At 36.9% G+C, this 24,618-nt stretch overlaps 1 protein-coding gene across 4 annotated transcripts in view; it reads left to right on the forward strand.

Moving 5' to 3' along the window:
* DIDO1 (death inducer-obliterator 1) overlaps window positions 1-24,618 on the forward strand; it is an 88,720-nt gene that overhangs the window by 46,257 nt on the left and 17,845 nt on the right. For all 4 annotated transcript variants that reach the window (XM_034787354.1, XM_034787357.1, XM_034787356.1 and 1 more), the window contains 8 exons: window positions 14,291-14,756; window positions 16,839-16,998; window positions 17,763-17,879; window positions 18,151-18,258; window positions 18,882-19,017; window positions 19,397-19,937; window positions 21,140-21,293; window positions 24,140-24,229. In XM_034787354.1, coding sequence (XP_034643245.1) covers window positions 14,291-14,756; window positions 16,839-16,998; window positions 17,763-17,879; window positions 18,151-18,258; window positions 18,882-19,017; window positions 19,397-19,937; window positions 21,140-21,293; window positions 24,140-24,229 — 1,772 coding nt within the window. The remainder of the gene's footprint in view (window positions 1-14,290; window positions 14,757-16,838; window positions 16,999-17,762; window positions 17,880-18,150; window positions 18,259-18,881; window positions 19,018-19,396; window positions 19,938-21,139; window positions 21,294-24,139; window positions 24,230-24,618) is intronic.

Below are 24,618 nucleotides of genomic sequence, written 5' to 3' on the forward strand. Positions count from 1 at the left end.
ATGCAGCTATACTGTATGCTAAATATTGTTGCACTAGCTGGTGGATGTAAGATTTCATTACACTTTAACATGACAGTGATTTTATTGGGTGGCAGGACAGAGAGAGCCAAACCCCTTCAGTCCTCTGTTAAATGTTGACAAATAATCTGGGTAGGAGTGGGATTCAGTACACTTGTATGATAAAAACGATCTCTTCCTTTGAAATTGGTTCATATACAGAAACACTTGTAACATGGTTATTTGAAGCACGCAACATACAGTTCTAAAGATTTCTTCTCCTCCCTCCAACCCCCACTACAATGGCTGCTTCAAGATTCCCCTGGATTTTCAGATTCATACTATGTTGTGGTGAGAAATTAGGCCCTACTTGCAAGTGGCTTTTTTTTTTTTTTTTTTTTTTTTTGTTGACAGAAATATACAGGCTGTTTTTTTTTTTTTTTTTTTTTTTTTTTTTTTAATTCACCGAAATATACAGGCTGAGTATTGTATTTATGTTGTCTAACATCTTAACAGTCTGAATGGAAATCATTGGCTTTAAATTGGTTCAACTGTACTAATTAACTGGGAAGCGTCATGCACACATGATGCCACAAGAATAATAATACATTTTATTTATTTGTGAAGATGTAGGCAGTATTTAGGCTGTACAGCTATGGGGAAGTAAATATATGCATATTTTTTATTTTTCAGCAATTAGGCCTGTTTATTTTAGTAGCTGATCCACATTTACTCATAGCATCCAGTGCACCACACATATAGAAAATGTATTTCAAATTTAATTTTTAATTGCTACAAGGCTGCGGGTCATTGAGATTGAGGAAGGTGAAACAAGGGCTTTCAAAGATCCAGGTTCGGCATGGAGGAGAGAATCTGTAGTATTTTAATGCTTTTGCCAGAACATGTTTCTTTACTGTACCCTTAGCCTTCAGTTTATATCAAATAGTTGTTAAAGTCCTCAAGCTTCAGGGCTTGTCAAAGTAGAAGTAAAATGAAATAGCAAAATAGACAGTATAAATGTCTATCCAGTGGATTATCTTTCAAGCAGGAAAAACACAGCCCCAACAAAATGATTTCTAAAATAACCTGATAAAGTTATGGCCTTTTAAAAATCGCCTGCCATGTTTTATAACCGTGCATTTCTAAAAAGAGTTAATTTTTTAATGCATATGTTGAGGGAGGGAGTTTAGTCTACTAATTTGATATTTCATTCATAAGGTTTTTATCAAAAATATGGGATCACAAAGGAGGATAATATCCATTGCTTACTTGGCTCTACAAAAGAGCTATTGTCCTTATTTTTTCTCCTGTCATGCATTGAGTTCGTAAGAATTAATAGTGGGGGCAGGGGGTGATTCTCTTAGATAAACGGAATAAGTGAATTGTCAGTGCACTTCATAAAAAAAAAAAATCTCCAGATGGAAGATGGAGCTCCGGATCATACGGCACTGATATATCTGGTTGTCATTCAACTTAACAGTGAATTGTAAATTATATGTATATTTTTAAGTGTGATCTGCCCCTTGTTTGCTTAGTGTATTCGAAAACTTGTACAAAATAGATAATCACAGTAAAATGAAAAATGATGGATCCTGAAATAAGAAACACATCTGAAGGATGTCTGGATCCAGATTTATATTTAATAAGGAAAGTCTGCATATTATATTAAAGCTGTGGTCCTGTCAAATGTTCTAGACTACTTCTAAAGTCTACCACAAGGATTTAATACTGGTACTGAATTGATGGGTTTCTTTTTTTTTTCTTTTTCTTTTAGTCATTTGAGCCTTTTGATATCCTCATATGTCAGGTGGGCTAGGAGTGCAGTCTTATTTTTCAGTTTTGCTTGTATAATATTTAGTTGAGCAACATTATGAAAGGTTTATAAAGCTTTACTTTTTTTTAGTTGAATGAGTTCATATCTACAACAACAAAAATTTCAGAGAAATATTGTCAAATGAAGATTTAAAGTAAAGAATGACTCAGAACGGATCTAAAGAATGTCAATGATGAATAGTAATTCTCTCATTATTGGTCCTGTAGTAAATAAGAGGAAGTATGTTACTTTCTGACAAATTAGCCAACTGTTACATTTTTAATTCAGTATATAAAGTCATAACTTACCTTTCCACTGGAGGGAAAAAAATTAAATTGCTTCATTGGTATTTAACATCTTTTGTAAAGGTCACTAATTACAGAAGAGACCTCCTGTGTTTCTATGTGGGAAACGGAAGACTTGAGGAGATATCAAATATTTTGATTATAACAGTGTGGGTGGTGGCTGGGCCACTTGCTGATGCCAAAGTTCATTTAGTAGCATGTCGACATGCACGTATCTAAATACTTCAATGCAGGTTCTTTGATTGTAGAAGAATATTTGAAAGAGAAAATGAATTTTTGCCATTTTTACTTAAGTGGAAATCGGCTGCAAATCTTTCGTCATTTTCAAGCTGGAAGATTAATCAGAAGGAGGAGAAAACAGAAGGTAACGGTCTGCCTGTATCCTAACTTTAAAGCTGATTATTCACTTATCAACTGTGTCACAGCACACATAACTTATATAAAATCATAACTCCATTTGGTAGTAAGAGGAGAACTTACAAGACATAGTAAATATATTTTATTAGATGAACCAGTGTGTACACTATAAACCTAAACTATTTTAAATTCATATGTTGGATCTTGATATAAGTCACTGAGTTAAGTTTTCTATCACTAAGCCAATAAACTTTTTATTGACTTAGTAGTTATAGCTAAGTTGCAGCTAATTTAGTATGAATTCTTAGCCATTAATTGCAATATTCTATTTGATAGTAGTATTTCTTATAAATTATTAATGAATTGGACTTCATAGCAGAAATAGTTCATCGAAAGGGGCTCTGTCAGGCTAAAATTTGCCATACATCTCTTCTCCCATCCTACAACTGGATTAGGGGACAGACAACTTTATGGTGCCTCCTACTGGAAAGCAAGGGGGCAACATTTGTGAAACTCTGCCCTTGATTACATTAGCCTCCTTTTAACTACCTGCCTCCATTTGTCTTTGCCTCCTTTATGGCTTAGGGTAATCATTGCCTCTGTCTAGATCTGAGCCTTATCCACAGGCGAGTAGTGCTTACTCACACAAGTTGTCATCAAAGGATTCCAGATACAAAGGGCTTTTGGGTTACTTCTGTTCCTACACAACTGTAACAAAGTGAAGAGACATTGTCAAAGGACAGGAGTGAGATGGGAGCCCAAAATCAAAAGTCTGATGTGCATGTGATAATTGTTCTTCTGCAACATTCCCTTGTATTTTTATTTTTATTTATTTATTTATTTTAATGTAGAAGGTAGCATGGGTGAGGAGGGAAAGGAAAATATATCATACAATGTAAAAAAGAGGAAGGGCTGGAAGAGAGGAGCACTGTACACATAATGGCAGTGGAGGGTAACAAGGTGGGATGAAAACCTGTAATACCCCTGCAGAGGAAAAAGAATAAGTCCTTATCTACACACAGACTTGTGTCATTTTAACTAAGAGCATGTCTACACATAGTTGCTCTCTGATGAAGTGGCGTCTGATGAAGTGGGCATTCACCCACGAAAGCTTATGCTCTAATACCTCTGTTAGTCTTAAAGGTGCCACAGGACCCTCTGTTGCTTTTTATAGTTGCACTAGTTCAACTTAAGATGATTTTTAAACAAATTTAGTTTAAACCAGTGCAGAAGGTTGTACGTACCTTTATTTTGGCTTATCGTAAACTATTAGAAACAGGTTTAAAGTAAACTGAAACAAGCTACTCTTAAACCACAGTAGCAGTGTTGACAGGGATTTGCACCATGTAGTTAAGTTTGTTAGATGCTTATTTCAGTTTGAGTTGCTTAGTTTAGTTTAGCTTAATTTTGTTCTACAGGTTTAATTTAAACAAAAATAAGCCACATTCAAAGTGAAATAAGAATGTCTTTGTATGTGCACTAGTTTAGTACACTTGCATTAGTTTAACTAAACCAGTTTTAAAACATACCTTTAGTAGTTAAATAAGTACAAGTTTGTATGTCGCCAAGGCCTAAGAGCTAGTGGCAGAGGCATTTTGCCTAGGCAGGTAAAGAAGATCCACCCTGTCATTGTTTGTCCCCACAAGTGAATAATCAAGATTGTCCAATCCCCTGATTCAAACCTATCTCATTCCATGGGATCTGTTATTACTTGTACACCATGAGTCCCTAGCATTGTAGAATAGTGCCTAAGAAATAGATGGCACAGTACAGGGCTATCACTGTGCAAATTGCCCATGATACATTATTGATATTAATTGAGGACTAGGGCACGTCATAAGTAAAAACTATTGAAGGTGGTGCAGAGGGGAAATCTTGCATCCAGAGTACCTGAGAGGACTCTGCCAGTACTTCGGGAAAATACATACTGGAGCCCTGCCACCTTTCGGGAGGAGGGTGCATGCATCCTACTCCCCCTTTCAAGCAGCTGTCACCCTGGGTGCTCTTGGAGGGCAGAAGGCCAGCACTCCACAATCACACTGTGTGTCTGGCTCCTGCGTGAGGAGCCACAAGAGTGAAGGAGGAGGCTTGGCACAAGTGTCGGGCACAGTCTGGCTCATAGGGTGGTTCTTTTCTACTCGTTCGTCGATACCGATGGAAATTTGATTAAAAAACTCACCACCCTATATTGCTGTTTGCATTTTTTTTACTAATATTGTTCACTTGGTTGTATAACCAATGGGAAATCCCCCTCCCTTTCCCCCTCCACAAAATAAAAGGGGTTCTTTGAGGTGGTCTCTTGTGTATTTCCACTGTTGGATTCTGTTGATTGTGTTGATCTGGGTGCAGAAGGCTTTGGAGCTGAAGATGGCCTATAATTTCCCTTGAATACACAAGTGGTTCTGAAAAAACTAAGGCCTTGTCTACAGCAGATATTGTCCCCATTTCAACTAGGGAGGCCAGTTGCACAGGTCTAATCCCCTAGTGTAGACAGGGTAAACTGCTATAAGGTCATCTCAAGCAGGAAACAAGCTGTAACCACATGGTAGCTTTGTCTGTCTACACTAGAGAATTGCATTCGCATAGCTAGGTTGGCTTGCAGCATGACAAATCATCAGTGTAAACACACCCTAGCTCCAGTGTTTCCTCAGTAAAGTGAGAATGGAGACTAGTTACCTAGTCTTCCAGTACCTGGGTTGTAAAGGCCTGACACACAGCACCAGTTTAGGCATTGACATCTTGCGGCAGACCAGACAGCTGATATAGACATCTGACTTGAGAAAAATAGAGGGGCAAGAGGCATACCTTTTAAATCAGGATTTATTAGGATCTGACTCAATTTTGATAGTAGGAACTAGCCCAAATCCCCAGTGCACAATGGCACACACATACTAAAATTGCCTAAAAATGATACTGCAAAATAAGTAAAAGCTAACTATATACAACTGTTTTTTGAGAGAAATGACACGAAGTCTGACAAAAACAGACTTTAGGCATAGGAGCAGTTCCTCTGATCATGGAAAAGAAGGAATTGAGACGGTTGTTGGCTGCACCTTATATGGCCTTGGGCACTAAATGTTCAGTGCCCCAGGAAGGTGTTCGAGTGGCACCTTTCAGGCATGTCTCTTCTAGAAGTTTCAGAAGCTCTGAGGTGCCAGGTGCACATCCAAACTGTGAGACTATGCAGAGGCAACACTTGAAGAACTACAGTTACTGGTAAGTAACTTCTCTTTGTGGAGTGCTTTAGAACTGACCTTTAAAGCACCAGCTGAACAACATATTTCAGTTTTCAGTTGTATGTGAATGAATTGAAGGGTCTCACTTTTATTTTCTTAAAAATTTAATTTAAATATTAAAAAAAAAAAACCACGCCTGAGAATTCAACTGCCCTTGCTTTGCAAAGAGATGGCTTTTTTTAAAAAAAAGTATAATATTTTTGGACTGTTATTCCCATAATTAGTCATTCCTGCAAGAGGATGTGCGCACCACAGCTGCCTGAAAGCTGGTTGGTTTACCATCAGTCAGATAAGTTGTAGATGATGCTGAGTGGCAAAGGAAAGTGGAAATGGCAAAGTCTAGGAATATTCAAAACTGAGGGAGCCTGCGTACCTATTGGTGAAACAGTTAACAATCTCTGAGTTTTACTAGACTTATTGCTGCCCTGTATTCTCAGCTAAGTGGTCGGGGATGCCTTTTCCAACTTTGACTGAGAGCGCCGTTTCCTACCAGTTTAGGCTAGACGACTGCAGCACATAATAGTAAAGTTCATTTGGAAACTTATAATGCAGCTACCTGCCTCCAAGCAAGATGGATCGGCAAAAAGATATTACACTTGTTCTCTGCACAGGATGCCAGTTAACTTTTGGGTGAAATCAAGATACTGGGTACGATCTACAAAACCCCTATGTAGGCTTGGAGGCTGGTGCACCCTGTATGACCTGCCACACCTGCACTCATCCAGAATCCTTAACCCATCTAATCTAAGGGTGAGACTAAAAGGAGTCAAGGGCACATGGCATTTCCAATGTTAGGTCCTCTCCGTAGAAATTTACTTCTGCCAGAAATACATCTGCATTCCAGTCTGGCCATGTTTGGCTCCATTCATCCTGTTCACAAACTACTGGCTGTGGTACCCAAAAATAAGCCTGCTGGCAACGAATTTTCACTCTTCGTTTTTTAAAGTTGCTATGTGGCAATGGCATGTAGTGATTTTACTTCCTATACTTGGGCAATGTCTAACTGCAGAACCTATGCCGGCATAGCTTTGTTGGAATAACTAAGCCAACTTAAACTCCCATTGTAGTAGATGCAGCCTATGCTGACAGAGAAGGTTTTCTGTCAGTGTAGGGAATGCCACCTTCCTGAACAATGTTAGCTATGTCAATGAAAGCACTTTTCCATTGATGCAGCTCTGCTAGTCAGGGATGTGGATATTTTCATACCCCTAAACAATGTAGCTATGCTGATACAACTTTTAAGGATAGACTATGCCTGGGACATTTCTTTTGCTTTTTAACTTACTCCTGTAAAGTGATCCATATCCCTAAGTGTGGTGTGTGTCATAACTGTAGTGAATAGATAAGATCAGCAGTAGAAAGTAATACCGAGTTCTACATTCTGGGTTCTACATTCAGCAATATTACCCCATTCCAATGATTTTCCCCCAGCACTTCTCACAGTGAATAATTACTAAACTTACCTTCCACAGCCACAAAAAGTTTAGTTGTAAATATTCTTTCAAGTAATGTCTTGTACTGTACAGTTCTGGGGGAGGGGTTATTACAAATATTATGAAGACCTGCAAAAACCTTCCCATTTTCATATATATATATATATATATATATGATAGACTCTTCACCACTGTATCTAAGTGTGTATTATACTATGGCCATACACTTTAAAACTGTCAGTGTGAACTATAGCAAGAAATTGAATCTCTGATGGAACAATAATTCAGATAACTAAAAAGGAACAAAAACGGCAACAACTCTCCCTCCCCCCTTTTTTCTGGTAAGCTGAAGTGAATTTAATTTTGAAGTGTTAAAAGCTTGTAGTAACTAGATGGTTGCGCACAGCTTACTAAACTAAAATCATAGGGATTATTAAATGAAATACCATGAGAGGTGATAACACAGACCTACCTGACTAAACAGAAATGCAGAGATTTTTCAGAACATGTAGGTTTCTACAGCCAGACTACCATGGAAGGAAATAAAACAACAATGGAAAAAGTTGTCTGCAGTGTTGTGATAGCTGTGTTGGTCCCAGGATATTAGAGGCAGAGTGGGTGAGATAATATCTTTGATGGGACCGGGCTTTGTTGGTGAGAGAGACACAAGCTTTCAAGCTCACACACAGCTCTTTTGTCAGGTCTGGGAAATGTACTCAAGAGTGTCAGATAAATATAAGGTGAAACAAACTGTACAGCTTAAATAGTTAACACATTTCAAGGGATATAGTGGGTGAGGTAAATATCTTTTATTGTACCAGCTGTGTGTTTAATATCCTGGGATCAACACGGCTACAATTACACTGCATACAACATATTTCAAGGGCCCGTTCAAGGTGAAGTAGCCAGTCATAGGAAGAAAAGGGAGGGAGGGTGAGCTTGGGGGGGCGGAGTTAGTGGGTGATTGTTGTCATGAATCAAATTTTTCTTCTTTTTCTTAAAATGGTTGAGTGCAGTGTCCCTTAAATAAGTATTTAAGGTAATTTTCAGTAGATATTTTCAAGTCACTGAGCTATCTGTATAAAATTGAATTAGAAAGTAAACACAAGTTTGCTTGAGAAATCCTGTTAACTTCCAAGTTCTATAATCAAGAAGTCCCCTTAGGTAGAAATTTTTAATTGCCACAATTTAAGGTGTAGACTGAATTGTTAAGTATTGTGAAACTTCTAAAGTTTATTTCCTCATTTTCTGGTGTCTGCTGGTCTGGAGAATTATATCTCTTGAGTCAGAAATTTTTACGACTTCAGTAGTAATGCCAGTGCTACAGCCTTTTTTTCACATTGGATGAACAATTTCAGAAGCTGAAGTTTTATATTTGACAATGTTTTTACTTTAGGATGTGTTTTTGTGTGTTTTTTTTTTTTTGCGTTGGCACAATGCCAAGGCAGCCTACAACGAACCACCCTAAGCAGCCTGATGTTAGACTAAATATGGGAAGTGAGGGATTGAGCACAGTATTAACTTTCAAGCTCTGTTTCCTTTTTTCTATTAAAGTGCTGATGAACAAGTATTTAACTCCCTTCTTGTAAATATATAGGGTAGAGAGAGATGCCTTCATTATCACTTCCACAATAATGGAGAAAGTCACCCATAATACAGCTCAGATGAGTGTATGTGTGTAATTAATATATATATTTAAAATCTAGTTGTACTGAATGCTGTTCAGGTAATAATTTTTGACTTTAGTATGAAGTACTATTAAAAGAATTTGACAGCGTACTTAAAATATGATAAAACACCACAGACTTCATTTAATATAACTTAAAATTGACTCCTTAATTCAGCTTGGCTCATTTTGAACCTGGTACGTTTATAAAACATCATGAATATTTTTTAGCTATAGGAGTAACCAACAAATAAATACTTCTAAATTTGCATATACATCTTATGTATGCGTACTCCTAAATTTGCATAAATATTTGAGCCAAATGACAGTACTGGAAGGAAAATTAGAGTAAGATTTTTTCTGTTGAATGAGCTGTCTTAATTATTGCTGTGTAACTTTTTACAGTTTGATTACCTATCATTCAGTGTTAAATTCCTCCAGCACTGGGGGGGAGGAAAAATCCTTTGCTATTATCAGATACTAAATTCTTCCCAAACAAAGCAGCTATCTCTTACATGGTAAAAATACAAAGTCATTGCAGTTTTACACCAGCTCATGATTTTTATATCAGACTTCTAAAGTTTTCATAATGGGGAGGGGAAAACACTTCTAAGCTTCCAGAAGTTAGTGTTTGAAATATTTACTTTGAAAAAAGCAATTAAAGCGTTTCATTTAAAAAAATCTTCCATGAAAGCTAGAAAACATTTACTACTTATTAACCTTGAGTTTGATGTATAGGTTGACAGTATTTTATGGGGAAGTGTGTGTTTAAACACCTGTCTTTGATACACAAAAGCCAGGGAAGCTCAGATTTCTCAATTAGTTCTTTAATAGTGGTTGTGGCAAGATATTTGCAGTACATACATACAATAATATCACATATTGCTGAAAATTCTAGTCAACAGAGTTTAATATGGGGTGATTAAATATCTATGCTTTTATCTATGATTTTATTCAGTTTTGAGTCTGATCAGATATTTCATTGGAATTACTATACTACAACCACTTAGGTATCTGGACCAAAATAGGAATGTATGAGCCTCCTTTATGATGCACGTTGAGGCTTATCACATCTCACTTCATTTGTCAAGCACTATTACATAATTTAATTTAAAATGTCTGGACAAAAAGATTAACATTTTCAAAGTAGCTGCTATGCTTAATTGTTGTGAATGTTATATCAACTAGGTCAAAAAGGCACTACTTAAGGGAAATATGGATGGTTCAGGAACGTCATTAATATCTAAAAGCATTTGTGTTATCCCCATTGTTCTGTCGACATCACGTTTCTAGTGAGGCTCTATGAGGCAATATCTCCCTCAGCAAAAAAAAAAAAGATTAAAAAAAAATAGTTGAACCACAGAAAGGGCAAAATCTAGAAAAACAGCTAACCACGTCTGTTTTTGTAAGTAGAAGACAAAAATGTTAACGCCTCTTAAGCTTTCAGAAAAGCCAGAATGGTGGGACTGATGCACTGGGGGATTTTGTTGTTTATTTTAATTGCTTTCTTTTACAACTAGAAGATTTCTCACCGTTTTGAGCTAATTGTTGCAGTTATTTAATTTCAGTTTTGGACTGAAATTTGTAGGATTTCATTTCTGTGCAGATAGAGGCCATTTTTCTTTAAATGTAATGTCTTATTAATAAATGCTTATCTAATTTCCCATAAACCTGCCATTTTTCTGATACTGTCAGGTTTTAGATGGTTCATTTTTTTTAAATGAAGTGTAAAAATGCGATCAACTGTGCAATACAAACTATTTTAAAAGGGAAAGATAACTCTAGTTATACTACAGAATGATGATGGTTTCCTCCAAGTTTTCCCCTTGGATCCTAGAAAAACTGCAGTTGAAGATTTTGAGTTCAACTTCCTGCTTTGAATTATGATTACTTGCATTTTTATCTTGCATATCTAGGGCATTTCTATAAAATTAATCCCTTCAGGCATAGACATTCATATTTCAGAATTGTTTCATTTGTTTTATAAAACTGGATAATTAGCATATCACACTGTTTAGCCACATCACTTGTCCCGGCCTGAAGAAGTTTATAATCTAAGTTAGACATAAAGCAAAGCATGGTAAGCAAATGGTGCTAGAGCGGGTTGGGAGGATGATGGTGGCAAAAGTATTTGTGTATGTTTTATATTCATGAGGTCACGAGTATGTATTAAGCTACAACAGGATCAAAAGTCATATTTGAGATATAGAAGTATATGAAATCTTCCATAATTTTCTGTTGGGTAAAATGCTGACACATGTAACTGAATTTCATGTGTGTTCTGAAAATCCTTACACAAATCACTGCAACCTTGGGAGACCTGTATAAAATGCTAAATATGAACCATTTATAATTACATACAAGAGAGTCCCGTTGGTAAATATGACTTCTTCCTCATTTTAAATATTCTACACAATACTTACAAATATAGCAAATACAAACACACATCTCTCCAGAATAGCCTTTTATTTTATTTCTGCAACTCTAATATACCAGTCAGGAAGTGCTGAGTCATTCACTGTTATCACCAGTAATATAGCAGCACTGCTCAGATTTCCCAAAAGTCTTGGCACTGAGGGGGACTCAAGGTTTCACCCAGTTTGTTTTCAAATCCCAGATGTGCTCTGCCTGACTTTGTACTAGGGTGACCAGATAGCAAGTGTGAAAAATCGGGACGGGGGTTGGGGGTAATAGGCACCTATATAAGAGAGAGGCCCAAATATTGGGATTGTCCCTATAAAATCGGGACATCTGGTCACCCCACTTTGTACTGAGTCACAGAAATATGCTTCTGCCCCATTTTACTGAAACCAATAAGAAAAGATACGTACTCAAAATGAGTCAGAAGTTCAATAAACCGAAAAAGGAGGTCTGGAAATGTTAGTTTCTGCAGCCACATCAATACATGGCTCTTGGGTATATTTGCCTCTCCTGTTCCCAAGACTCCTGATTGTTGAATGAAGTATCTGGGCTTTCTGCCTCCAGTAATTCCGAGCCTTTTTTGGCCAAACTGAAATGGTAGGAAACCCTTCTCTGTCTAGTTTCTAGGCTGGATATATGTTTTGGTACTATGGAAGTGCTTAGGTACCACAAAGAAAGTACTATGGAAACCTCTAAAATAATCTTTACCAACGAAAGAACTAAATCTCGAGAGTTAGGAGCAAGCTTATTACATTTGGACATCAATGAAGGCTCGTCATATTAGACTGTTGGGCCCTTTTCCTCACCTTCCTGTCTATATAAGTATTAGGTATTACTATTATTTCATAGTTCCTATACATCCTAACTTTGGCTAATATTGTCCCAGTACACCAAAAAATGGGACAGCGATAGTTACAGTGAATCATTTTTAGGACAAAAAATTACTCTAGTTCACTCAATGGAGAAATTCAGTCATTCGTTCCACGTGATCACACTCAAGATGTCAAAAGGAAGTTGTTTCATCCTGGACTGGAAATGGTTACATTTTGCCCCACAAGATTCAGGAAGGAGTCACTTGGAATGTCATTATTGACTGAGCGAGTGTAACTAATCTGGCACCTGTGGATCTTCAAGATGCTTACATTCATGTGCCAATAGCTACTTCCAACTACAATATTGTGAGAACTGGTTTATTGGAACATCAGTTCCCCGAGTTCTGATGAAAGTGTTTCATAATAACAGACCATCTAAATAAGGTGTGGACTTGTCTCTAGAGATAATGGACCTTTTTCAACTAGTGTCAAACAAGTCCAAAAGTCTCTCTCTTACCCAGGAGGTTACACATCTTGGAGTCCATTTCAAAAGAGATGGAAACATATTTATCCTAAGAGTCTGAACTTTGCCGCTGCTTTCTGATTCTATTGCAGTGGGTGTGGAGGGTAAAGAACAAAACGTGTTGGGTCTCCTGATAACTTGTCTTGAGGGCATTCTATAGGAGAGGTCCAGGAAGTGTTACCAAATCCTCTATGGTAAACTTGACTTCTTCGATTAAATCTTATATTTAGAAGTCCTACTTGTTTAAAGTGTTCTGTGTCATTAGAAGGGTCCACATTAACCAGTCTAGCTACATCTAGTCTGAGAGGGGAAGCATAAAGTCACAACTTGGTCTTCCCAGCATTCCTTCAGAAGGAAGAAATAGAATGACATTTCAGGAGTTGTTCCTGAATAATCTCCCACATCCTCAGTCCTTCACATAATGGGCTATTTGATGTATCATAAAAGATCCAGGATGGTGGTGTAGCAATTAGAATTGTCATCCGTAAATGATGTTTCTGTATGTAATACCCCAATGTGGAACTGTCCTTACCTGCTTTTGCTGATTTTTCCTGATCCTGCTGTGCTGAATCATTTCCTAACAGGTCCAGGAATTATAGCATGGACACCTTTGTCACCACCTTATGTCACCAAGTGGAGTTGTTGCACAGTTGAGAATTGGGGCCTTCACTTGCATAATCTTATACCTTTTCCTGACATCAAATTGCCTGTCTAATATCTTACAGCTTTGCAGTGGCAGAGGGAGAAGTTGGCGATTAGAAAAACCTCAAAGTTAAATAAAAACTTACTAATAATTTGTTAGAGATGCCAGATTATTTCACTTTCAACTGGAGCGATTAGATTGAGAGACTATGAAAGCTCAGTGCAGCAAACGGTGCCCAACTCAGTCCTTAAATCATGTTTGTGTAAAGGAAAAGTAATTGATTTTTTAAAAACAACGTTTAGTTTAGTAAAATTCAGTCAAGCTCTAGGAAATGATTCGCCACTGAATTCGTTCTCTCAAATTTACAAAATCTAGACAATAACTACATGTACTGGAATAAGTGTTAAGTAAATTGTTATAACTTGATTATTTAATTCAAATAGTAATATGTGGTACATTGTTCAAAAAGCACTGGTGAAGTTTTTTCATTGTCATGCAAGTTGAATATTAATATCTGATTGTTAATGAAACCCATGTCTGGACTCTTCGAGGGTGGTAAAGTTTTTTTTAAATGTTTTGTATATATTGTGATGTATCTTCATAATTTTTCTTTGAGAATCTTAAAGGAGTTTGTCTCCATATTCAGCCTCTTCTTTGTATGGAATATATTCTGTCCAGTGTTTAAATACTCAATTTATTCCAAACCAAGCTAAGATATACCTATACACATTTTTTTCATATTTTAATAAAGCCAGTGAAAGTTAAAGAATTGTGAGCTTGTAATAGGTTGTATGACACAAATTGAAGTTGATGCCTGTTTGAAAATTAGACTGTTCGGAGGCATTATTTCCCAGACTGTTCTTTCTGAATGAATAACTGGTTTTCATTAGTAGGATGATGTCTCCCATCTAAATGAATATCAGAAGTAATAATACAATTATCAAATCTGTTGCAGAATGAAGATACTAAGAGTAATACAATTTTTTACAATATTTGTAAAGCTTCTTCAGTATAGTTAGGTATGACTGTACTTGGCCATTATTTTATAGCCATATCTTTATTCTTTTTCTGTTTGTTTTAACAGCCCAGAAGGAAGAGAAGAAGAGTGAGGATAAACCTGTAGAACCTACCACAGCATCAAAGAAAGGGGTTGCTTCAGCTTCTACAGTTGAGAAACAGATGTCTTCCCTGTCCAAAAACCTTGGTCCAAAGAAGTCCCCATCATTTACTAGCACTTCACTAACTAAACACCCAACTAAATATTCTGCTGCGAGCTTCAAAGGTGTAATTCCTAAGAAATCTTGGCTTTCATCAGGCAATGTTTCCTCTTCAAAACAGTCACCTCTTTCTCATGGTTCACCATCAGTTTCCAGAAAATCAGTTGTCTCTTCCAATTTACCTGGAGGGCTTAGAAAAACGGCAATGTCTTCCACTTCAGCTACGTCTGCAATTGCACAAGCAAAAGGAGCAGCTAACCCCACTCAATCACAACCCAACTCTCAAATTCGACAAAATATACGACGATCCCTCAAAGAAATTTTATGGAAAAGGTGGGAATTCAACACACTTACTTTGTACAGTAACTCCTCACTTAACGTTGTAGTTACGTTCCTGAAAAATGCGACTTTAAGCGAAACTATGTTAAGCGAATCCAATTTCCCCATAAGAATTAATGTAAATAGGGGGAGTTAGGTTCCACGGAAATGTTTTTCATCAGACAAAAAACTCTCTCTCTCTCACACTCACATACACACACACACTCTCTCTCTCTCTCTCTCTCTCTTTGTTTTAAACAAACAATACTGTTCACAGATATGATGATTGTGAAGCTTGGTTGAGGTGGTGAAGTTAGAGGATGGGATATTTCCTTGCTGCTAAATCAGTGATTCTCAAACTTGTACTGGTGACCCCTTTCACATAGCAAGCCTCTGAGTGCGACCCCCCCATATAAATTAAAAATATGTTTTTATATATTTAACACCATTAGAAATGCTGGAGGCAAAGCAGGGTTTGGGGTGCAGGTTGACAGCTCGCAACCCCCCATGTAGTAACCTCATGGCTCCCTGAGGGGTCCTGAACCCCAGTTTGAGAACCCCTTTGCTAAATGATGAACTAGGACTTGGCTGAGCCCTCAAGGGTTAATACATTGTTGTTAATGTAGCCTCACATTCTACAAGGCAGCAGGAATAGAGGGGAGGGGAGATAGCATAGCAGACAGACATCCACCTTTTGTGTGGGAGAGAGAGAGATGCACCCTGCCCCTTTAAGTAAGCTGACCCACTCTTAAGTGCATTGTCTTTATAAGTGGATCAGGTAGTTGAGAGCGTAGCTGCTGCCCCAGGCAAGCGCGCTCTCTCTCTCTCCTTGTCCCTGTCCTCACCCTGCTCTATATGGAGAAGAAGGGGTAAGCGGGGTATAGGAGCGGGGGGAGGGGGACACCCTGACATTAGCCCTCCTCTTCTCCCTCCCCCCCACCAGCAGCTCCAAGGCAGAGGGTAGGAGCAGCACATGGCAGTGGGGGGAGGCATAGCTGCAATTGATAGCCTGCTGCCAGCTGCTGCACAGGGAACTTAGGGGAGCGGGGAGCTGATGGGGGGCTGCCGGTCCACCCTGATTCCAAGCCCCCACCAACTAGCTGCAACAGGCTGCTCTTCCCACAAGCAGTGGACAGAGCAGGCGGCTGCCAAACAAAGTTAGAAGGGAGCATTGCACAACTTTAAATGAGCATGTTCCCTAATTGATCAGCAATGTAACAAAGAAACAACTTTAACCGGGATGACTTTCATTGAGGAGTTACTGTAAAGGCATTAACAAACTTTGAAATAAATGTTTAGGCTGCCCTGCTTTTTAACAGTGATAAGGAGGCAGTGACTTCATGCTTCAAGTGAAATAGTTGACATAAGCGTAACATTAAAGTGAAGTAAAGAAAGTTTGGTGATATCTCACATTCAGAGGTAAAAATTCCAAATGCACAGAATCAGAATTGAATGTTAAATGTTCGTAAAGGGCAGGGGAAAAAACCTGAAGTATGATGGCAATTTTAATATGAAGTCTTAAATCACAACATAGACACTTTTATAATGCAGTTGTTACTAAGTTAAAATCTAAAGAAAATATACAGAATACAGTATGATTAATATACTTTCCTGTTGCCAAAGGATAGAAGTGTGTGATGTAGAGGTTTACCCCTTCCCTTATCTCCCCTCCAAGAAAAAATAGTAGTAATCACACCATTTAAAAACAAATCAGTTATTGACAAACACTAAAGCACCATGCAATTTCAAACTATTGCTAATTGGTTTTAAAATAAAATAAAAAATCAGAGATGGTTGTACTTGTTTGTGTAATGTCATCTTAACTTTTCCTCTTTAGTGGTAGGGAAACTAACTTCTTGTAGTTCCATTCAAAAGTGAAAACAAAAATACTTGTGTGGAGAATATTGCCTCTAAGGCCTCGAACCTGTAAACATTTAAGTACGTGATTAGCTTCATGCATGTGAGTAGCCTCACTGAATTCACAATTATTTTTTTTTTGAGATTTTGCTCACAATTAAAATTGCCAAACTTATTTAATATCAATGTTGTATTTAGAGGTAGTATAATAATAATTTTTTTTAAATTTTTTTTGTACAGAGTCAATGATAGTGATGATCTGGTCATGACAGAGAGTGAAGTGGGCAAGATAGCACTGAATATTGAAAAGGAAATGTTTAACTTGTTTCAAGTTACAGACAACCGATATAAGAGTAAATATCGCAGTATCATGTTCAATCTTAAGGACCCAAAAAATCAGGTTTGTGTTCTTAAATGCTGGGTATATGCTAAAATATATTAAACCTCTTTGACACTTAACGTTTTTAATTTCCATCTGCAAAACTAGCTCTAAATTTTGAGGCTGTAGAACTTACCCGAAGTTATTCCAAAATCATTCACATCTTGACTGAAAAGAAGTGATTTTTATCATACAGTTATCCAAAATGTCTTTGTGTCTGAACTCATTAATTCCTAGCAAGCTTGGTTACTTTGATTCAGAATACGATACTGCTTATAATGATATATTGGGCAAAGATGGCAAGAAATTCCAACTCTCTCTACCTTTCTGGCATTGTGTGACACGTTGGATGACTTCAGCCAGAGTGGATCCACAAATTCACTGGAGATGAACAGAATGATGATTCTTTTAAAACATGAATTGAATGCTTGTGAAAATGTAGACCTGAGAGCAGAGTAAGCTGAGGTCCTTTTTATTCAAAAAATAGATATAGCATAGGTAGTGGTAGTGCAAACTTTCCTCACACCCCTTTGGAAATGCAGTTCGCCTTACATTGGAGGATTACTTTTAGTGATCAGAAAATAGTTCATCTGTATGCCCATTCAGTCCTTGGTATCTGTTCGTACTAAGCCTTTTCAGTTTTGCTTACATCTAGTTAGTACCTTTTAATATAGAGTTAATAAATTAAGGAATAAAGTTAATTCTTCTGTAAGAAGAATCTTCTTTACTAGTTATCTAACTCTTAGTATTCTTCAACATAGCAGTAAAGTAGGTTTTTGTTTCAGGGACTTTTCCATCGTGTTCTTCGTGAAGAGATTTCTTTGTCAAAGCTAGTGAGAATGAAGCCAGAAGAACTTCTCTCCAAAGAGCTGTCTGTGTGGAAAGAGAAACCAATCAAATCAGTAAGTAATGTAATTCTGTTTATCATGTATTCACATAGGAATTGTTGATGGGTTTGTGACTTTCCAGAGTCAAAAGTTTGTTTGTTAACATTTGCTGAGGGTGAGAATTTTGGCAGACCAATACGTTTTGTAGCCATCAGTGGTTATTGAAAGAATAAGTAATAGAGTACAAAGTAGGGTACATTTGTAATTAACTATTTCAAATAGGTAATAGGATACAAGTACATATGTGGCTTTTTGATGTTAGAATATAATTTTATGCTTTTCTTAGATAACAGAGTCAAGAAGTAAATCTCATGAAAGCAGGAAGTCAGTCATAAAACAGGAAAACATACCAGATGTAAATATGGAAGATTCTCCACCAGTGTCTGACTCAGATGTAAGTATAAACAGTTGTTTAAGTGCTGAACCACTGAGGAAAATATGACAACTAATTCTGCATAGTTTCTAAATATGTAAAATAACCATTTGTTTTTTACAAGGATTTGCTTTTTAATTTAAGGAGTGCACCAAGCATAATGATGGGCATACTACTGCAGACGGTCTTTAAAATCAGACACTATATATTTATCTACCTTTGATGCTCATTTTAAAAAGATACTAATTTTTAGAAGTGATCTTTGTTTCTGAAGAGTTGATCTATGCTTTCTGATAACTTTCCATATGAAAACACAATCGGTAATATCACAGTTTGGTTGCTGGGAAAACTTCTGATTTGTTAGGACATATTTTTGACGTCAGATGGGGACTGAGAGCAGAACAACTCTTAAAAAAGAGAGCTCTTGATTTCCTGTGATATGTCCTTACTAAAGACTGGGGAGGGGGGGAAGAAACACAGGTAAAGTGATAATGTATAAAGAATGTTTTCAAAATACAATGCCTTTTCAAAGGTGCTGAGACCAAATGACTTTTTAAGGTTTTTGTTGTTAAAACAACTAAAATTCAAATTAATGAACAACCAGTCATTTTTGCTTTTTTGTTTTTGCATTTGTTCATTTTTAGGAGCAGCAAGAATCAACCCGAGATGCACCAGAGAAAAGTAGTGCTCCCCTTCTGGATATTTTTAGCAGTATGTTAAAGGACACAACAAGTCAGCATCGAGCCCATCTTTTTGACCTGAACTGCAAAATCTGTACAGGTATACATAAGGTTCAGTTTAGAGAGAATGTCAATGTAGTGTTGCACATAAGAAATCTTATGTGTAAAGGGCCAGTCCAGCACTCACTGAAGTCAGTGGGAAGATGTCGATTGACTTCGGTAGGCTAGGACCAAGCCCATGTTGAATAAACTGGTCCTTTTTGTAGTTGTGTAGAATTTATTGATATAATTTCTTTTTTTATTAGACCACCTTACCTCAACTTAGTTATTTATTTAGTAGGTAGTAAACTCTATTTTCAGTTTTGAGAGAGAGAAGACTGCTTAACTGCAGATGCTATATAAATTATTTGTTTTTTCTTTCCAGCATGATTTATTATATGAGTAACAATAAATAAAACTTTTGTTTGTCTAATTTAAAGGTCAGATTTCAGCATCTGATGATGAACCAGCACCAAAGAAATCAAAATTGTCAATGACTTCTGCTAAAAAGATGGAGACCCAATCAAAGCCAGAAATAAAGCCAAAATATGAAAGTTCTACATCAGCTGCAGCGCCTGAAACAGAGGCAGTATCTGAAAACACAACAGAAACTCTTGGATCTGTATCAGAAACAGTCTCTCAGTCAGTCTTGGAAACAACGTATTTTCCTACAACACAGGGGCATCATAATGCAGAATCTGCTTTGCCTGAAGAGGTCTCCATTTATCCTACTTCTTGCATTGCAGGAGTTGTCACTACAGTAACTGTATCTGGCAGGGACCCCAGAACAGCAATGAGCAGTTCATCTGGTATTGTGACGTCAGCATCGCATTCCAGCCCTGCGCCTGACAAAGTTTCCATGGTGGAATCCAGACAGGAAATATCAAAATCTGTTTTAACAGCTCCTAAATCAATATTAACAAAACCATCATCCTCACCAGATCCAAGATATTTGACAGTTCCACCATCACCAAATATCAAGTGTGTAAATTTTATAGTAAACCAACCTCCTGAGCCTTTGACATTACTGTTTTCTACCAATAATATGTTTTTTCTATATTAAGAAGAAAGGCAGTTCAGATTTTAAAATATGTCCTCACTCAGAAAAACTTTTGATTTATCATCCCCTCATTTTTCCTCTCCAAATGGCATACTCTGCCTTCATTAAAAGTAAAGGGCGTTATGAATGTGGGATAATGGGTATATAAACTTCATTATAAATAGAGAGAATCAGTGGAGTTACTCCAAATTTACATGGGTATAGCTAAGAGCAGAATTTCATCCTAAAATTAAAATATTCTTAGATTTGATTTTGGGGGGTGGTTGGAAATTGTCTCACTAATTGACCAATTTAGTTAAAAGGCCAAGGACACACAGGGCTGGTCTACACTGGGTGGGGGGTGGGAATCGATCCAAGATACGCAACTTCAGCTACGCAAATAGCGTAGCTGAAGTCGAAGTATCTTGGATCGAATTACCTGGGGTCCAGATGGCGCGGGATCGATGGCTGCGGCTCCCCCGTCGACTGCGCTGCTGCCGCTCGCTCTGGTGGAGTTCTGGAGTCGTCGGTGAGCGCGTTTGGGGATCGATATATCGCGTCTTAACGAGATGCGATATATCGTTCCCGGATAAATCGATTGCTACCCGCCCATATGGCGGGTAGTGAAGACGTACCCTTACGTTCAATATGCATAACAGGGAAACCAAACATACCCTATAATTTGGATAAAATACTTTTTTTGTTTTTCAGTTTTTTCCAAAGTCAGTTATAATTTATAGTCACATTCAGTTCTTTACTCTGAGGATGTTTTCATACATGCAGTATCATTCACTTATTTAGTGGAAGATGCTTAAATTTACTATAGAGTCTGAGATAATATAATCACATTGTTAGCCTGACTCTACAAAATATCTCCCTCACAGTACCCTTCATTCCCTGTCTCAGCATATTTGCTTTTATTTTCAGTAGCTCCTTGCATTCTTTCACCAGAATTCAGTTAATTTCCAAGCATAATTTAGATAATAATTATTTGGATTCTTAGTAGAATTAGATGTTTAATTTTTTTCGGAATATCTATTCGCTTGTTTAAAATGCCTAAATAGTTGAGGAGTGGGGGGAGGCAGAAGAAAAAAGGGAAAGTGTCATTTCTAACCTTTTTCTCTCTCCCGATTTTGTTTTGCAGCACCACAGAGTCACGGTCCCCTCAGGATGGAGATACTTCCCTCTTTCTTTCTCGTCTCAGTACCATTTGGAAAGGATTTATTAACATGCAAAGTGTGGCCAAGTTTGTCACTAAAGCATATCCCGTCTCTGGGTGTTTTGAATATCTTAGTGAGGTTAGAACAGATGTTTGTATGTATAGAATACATCTATATTTTTCGCTTGTTACAAAGATTCAGGTCATTTGTTAAATATTGCTACACTGAAATTATTACAACACTAAATGGCATCACTTTACTAAAAGGAACAACTATCTGTTTGGCTCAGTATGCCAGTATGAAAGTTTTGGAAGTAGGAAGCATTTTAACGATGAATAAACTACAAAAAGTAGTTGATATTTTACATTACAACTGTCACTGAGCATAGGGTGGATATCTATTTGGTATAAAACACAAAACAAGCAGACAATTCGGACTGACTAGAGATGGTCAAATAATATTTGCAAAAATTAAGCAGCATTATTTTTGAATAAGTTATTCAGCAATTTACTTTTAAATTATTCACCTTGCTCTAATACTGAACTTAACATTAGAATATTGGCACTATGGGCACTTTGTGCAAAACCACTTCTGAGCTTTTTAAATATTTGTAGCAAGTATAAAAATTGCTTTATATTTGAATTCATAAACAAAATACTTACATAATACTTTTAGAATAGCAATTATAATGTCAAGCAATGCATCTTTTACCTTTTTAAAATATTTTAGTGTACTGCACTGAACAAAACAAATTGTTTTCTGTTAAGGAACTAATTTTTTTTCATTATAATCTCCTATTTCTATGAGACCATAAAAACTGTAGAGTTAAGACTGATGTTGTCTTAAACCTTCCTTCTTTTGCACCTGTAATATCGAACAATATGGGTAGGATTTTCAAAAACACTTGGCATTGGCTTAACTCTGCTCCCATTGAAGTCAGTGGGAGTTTTACTATTGACTTCCTTGGGAACAGAGTTAAGCCAATTGTGGAAACTTTTGAAAATCCCCCCCTGCATCTAGAAATTAGGCCATTGGGGCCAGATCTAGTGCTCATTGAAGTCAACAGAAAGACGCCCAGTGACTTCACTGAGCACTGGATTAAGCCTCAGCTGTGTATGTGGTTCTGACTAAAGTTGGAAAATTTCTGTCGTAGATCTAGTAAGCCTATATTTAAAGTCCAGTTTCCAGTGTTGTTTTTGATCTATCCGACTCTTGGCAGTCAGACTTTTAAATATGTAATATATGTAGGGCTTCTGTTTTTCAGGGTTTAGAAATGTCATTCTGAGGGGGCTATTTTAAAGAATTCTTTAGTTTTATGTATCTGTCCAAAATCAGGGGTTTTTCCACGTTGTCTGTTTGGACACACTGCATTGAGTAATGAATATTCTATAAATTACTCATTACAATAACATATACTTCGGAATGTTCCCTAGTGTATTGTAAGGTAGTCCTGTTCCAAATAGCACTATTCTAAAGCACACCCACAGCATCTACATGGACCACTTAATGCGCAACACACTGTTCTTTAGAAATAGTCCCCCCATAGTCCACATCACTGCTTTGAGTAGACAAGCCCTGAATACTCAGTAATCCTATCCAGTGTTTTTCTGGTGTTTATTCGATAAACACTACTTTCATTTTTTATTTATGTATAAATTTGTTCTCTTTTGCATTGGATGCATTTTATTGGTTATCATCACTAAAAACCTCAAATCCAAAGCCCTAAATATATGGCAATGTGTGCATATGTTCAGACAAACTGCTGTTCCACTCAAAATAGAGACTTCACATTTAAAGAAAAATATAACTTTTTTTTTTTTACAGTAATTCTTTTTGGAACAAGTTCTGTAGTTCTAAAACAAGAAGCCCATTTTAAAAACCGTAAGAATTATTTAGTTATTAAAAGGCTTCAGGATCCTTAGGGTCCTCTAAGAGCTAAAAATGGCCTTGTTTTGGCTTCAGTCCCTGAATTGATGTTTTGAGGTATCTATGACTGTCTTAAGCCACTCTTGGCATGGAAAAAGCAGCAGTTTAAAAAATGGACTTTGCTTAAAACTTACTTAGAGACACAATTTTTAAAAAATATATTTTTCAGGTCAGGTTTGAAAAGTATGATCTTCTGGTATTAGATTAGATGGACCACTGGTCTGATCCACTATGGCAATTTATATGGTCCTCTAAGAAGTGAGATATTGCACTTTTTATTATTTTTAATTAAATAAAAACAAATGGTAGAGGTATATTTTATTTCTGGGAGTATGCAGATTTGAGTGACCTCCTTTTACAAAAAAGTGTGCATTTGTTAATATCAGAACAGATTGGAAACTTTCTCCCTTTTTAAAGCACATTTTATGAAGGTATTTATATTTTGTATCAGAATATAAATGTGTGTTTTAGGGCATGACTTTATTATTTTTAGTTGTAATGTGGGAGCCATGGTGGTAATCACTTACAGTATTTGTACTGATAAATTTCCTGTAGCATTCTGACTGAGAGACCCTAACTAGAACACACATGGCTCGTATTCATGGGGCATAACATTCTGTTAAATTGCAAGTAAGGAGAAGAATTGATACTGCTATACTGGGAATTAGGGTGATAAAAAATTCACTTGTGTATAGAAAGGGGTGCTTACCTGCTCAGTGCAAAGCAAATGAGCAGATTTAGCTAATGGTGCATATGGAAGTCCTTCAGCTTTCATTGTCATTCTGGACTGCCTTTTTCCTTGTAATATACTGTCACGCTCCCAGTAATGTGCAATAACTACATTCATTTTTGCAGTTAAGAAAAGGCAGTCTCATATTAAAATACAGTGCATCTCCTAAGTCATAAAAGGCAGGCTAAAATATTATAATGTTATAGCCTCCTCTTCCTGGAGCATAGCCTCCAATAGGCTATTGGGATGGGGCGATCTACATTGCTTTAAAACAACATATTGTGTTTATGACGCTTTCTCATATTACCATGTAATACTTCTTGTTTAGGATTTACCAGATACAATTCATATTGGTGGGAGGATCTCACCGAAGACAGTCTGGGATTATGTTGGCAAACTCAAATCTTCCCTTTCTAAGGTACTCACTTAAAATCCTATGTATAGCAGTGAAGAAGAAAACTAATTTTATAAAACGTAATCATAAAATCCTAGAAATGTCGGTCTGGAAGAGACCTTAAGAAGTTTTCAAGTCCATCTCCCTGTACTGAGGCAAAACCGAATAGATGTAGACCATACCTGACAGGTGTTTGTCCCCCCTGTTCTTAAAAACCTCCGATGATGGGGATTCTACAACCTCTCTTGGAAGCCTATTCTAGTGCTTAACTACACATAAAGTTTTTTCTAATATCTAAGCTAAATCTCCCTTGCTGCAGATTAAGCCCATTACTCTTACCCTATCTTAAGCGGACATGGAGAATTGATCACCATCCTCTTTATAACAGCCATTAACATATTTGAAGACAGTTC

This window comes from Trachemys scripta, chromosome 12 (assembly GCF_013100865.1).
Source record: "Trachemys scripta elegans isolate TJP31775 chromosome 12, CAS_Tse_1.0, whole genome shotgun sequence".
Lineage (NCBI taxonomy): Eukaryota > Metazoa > Chordata > Testudines > Emydidae > Trachemys > Trachemys scripta.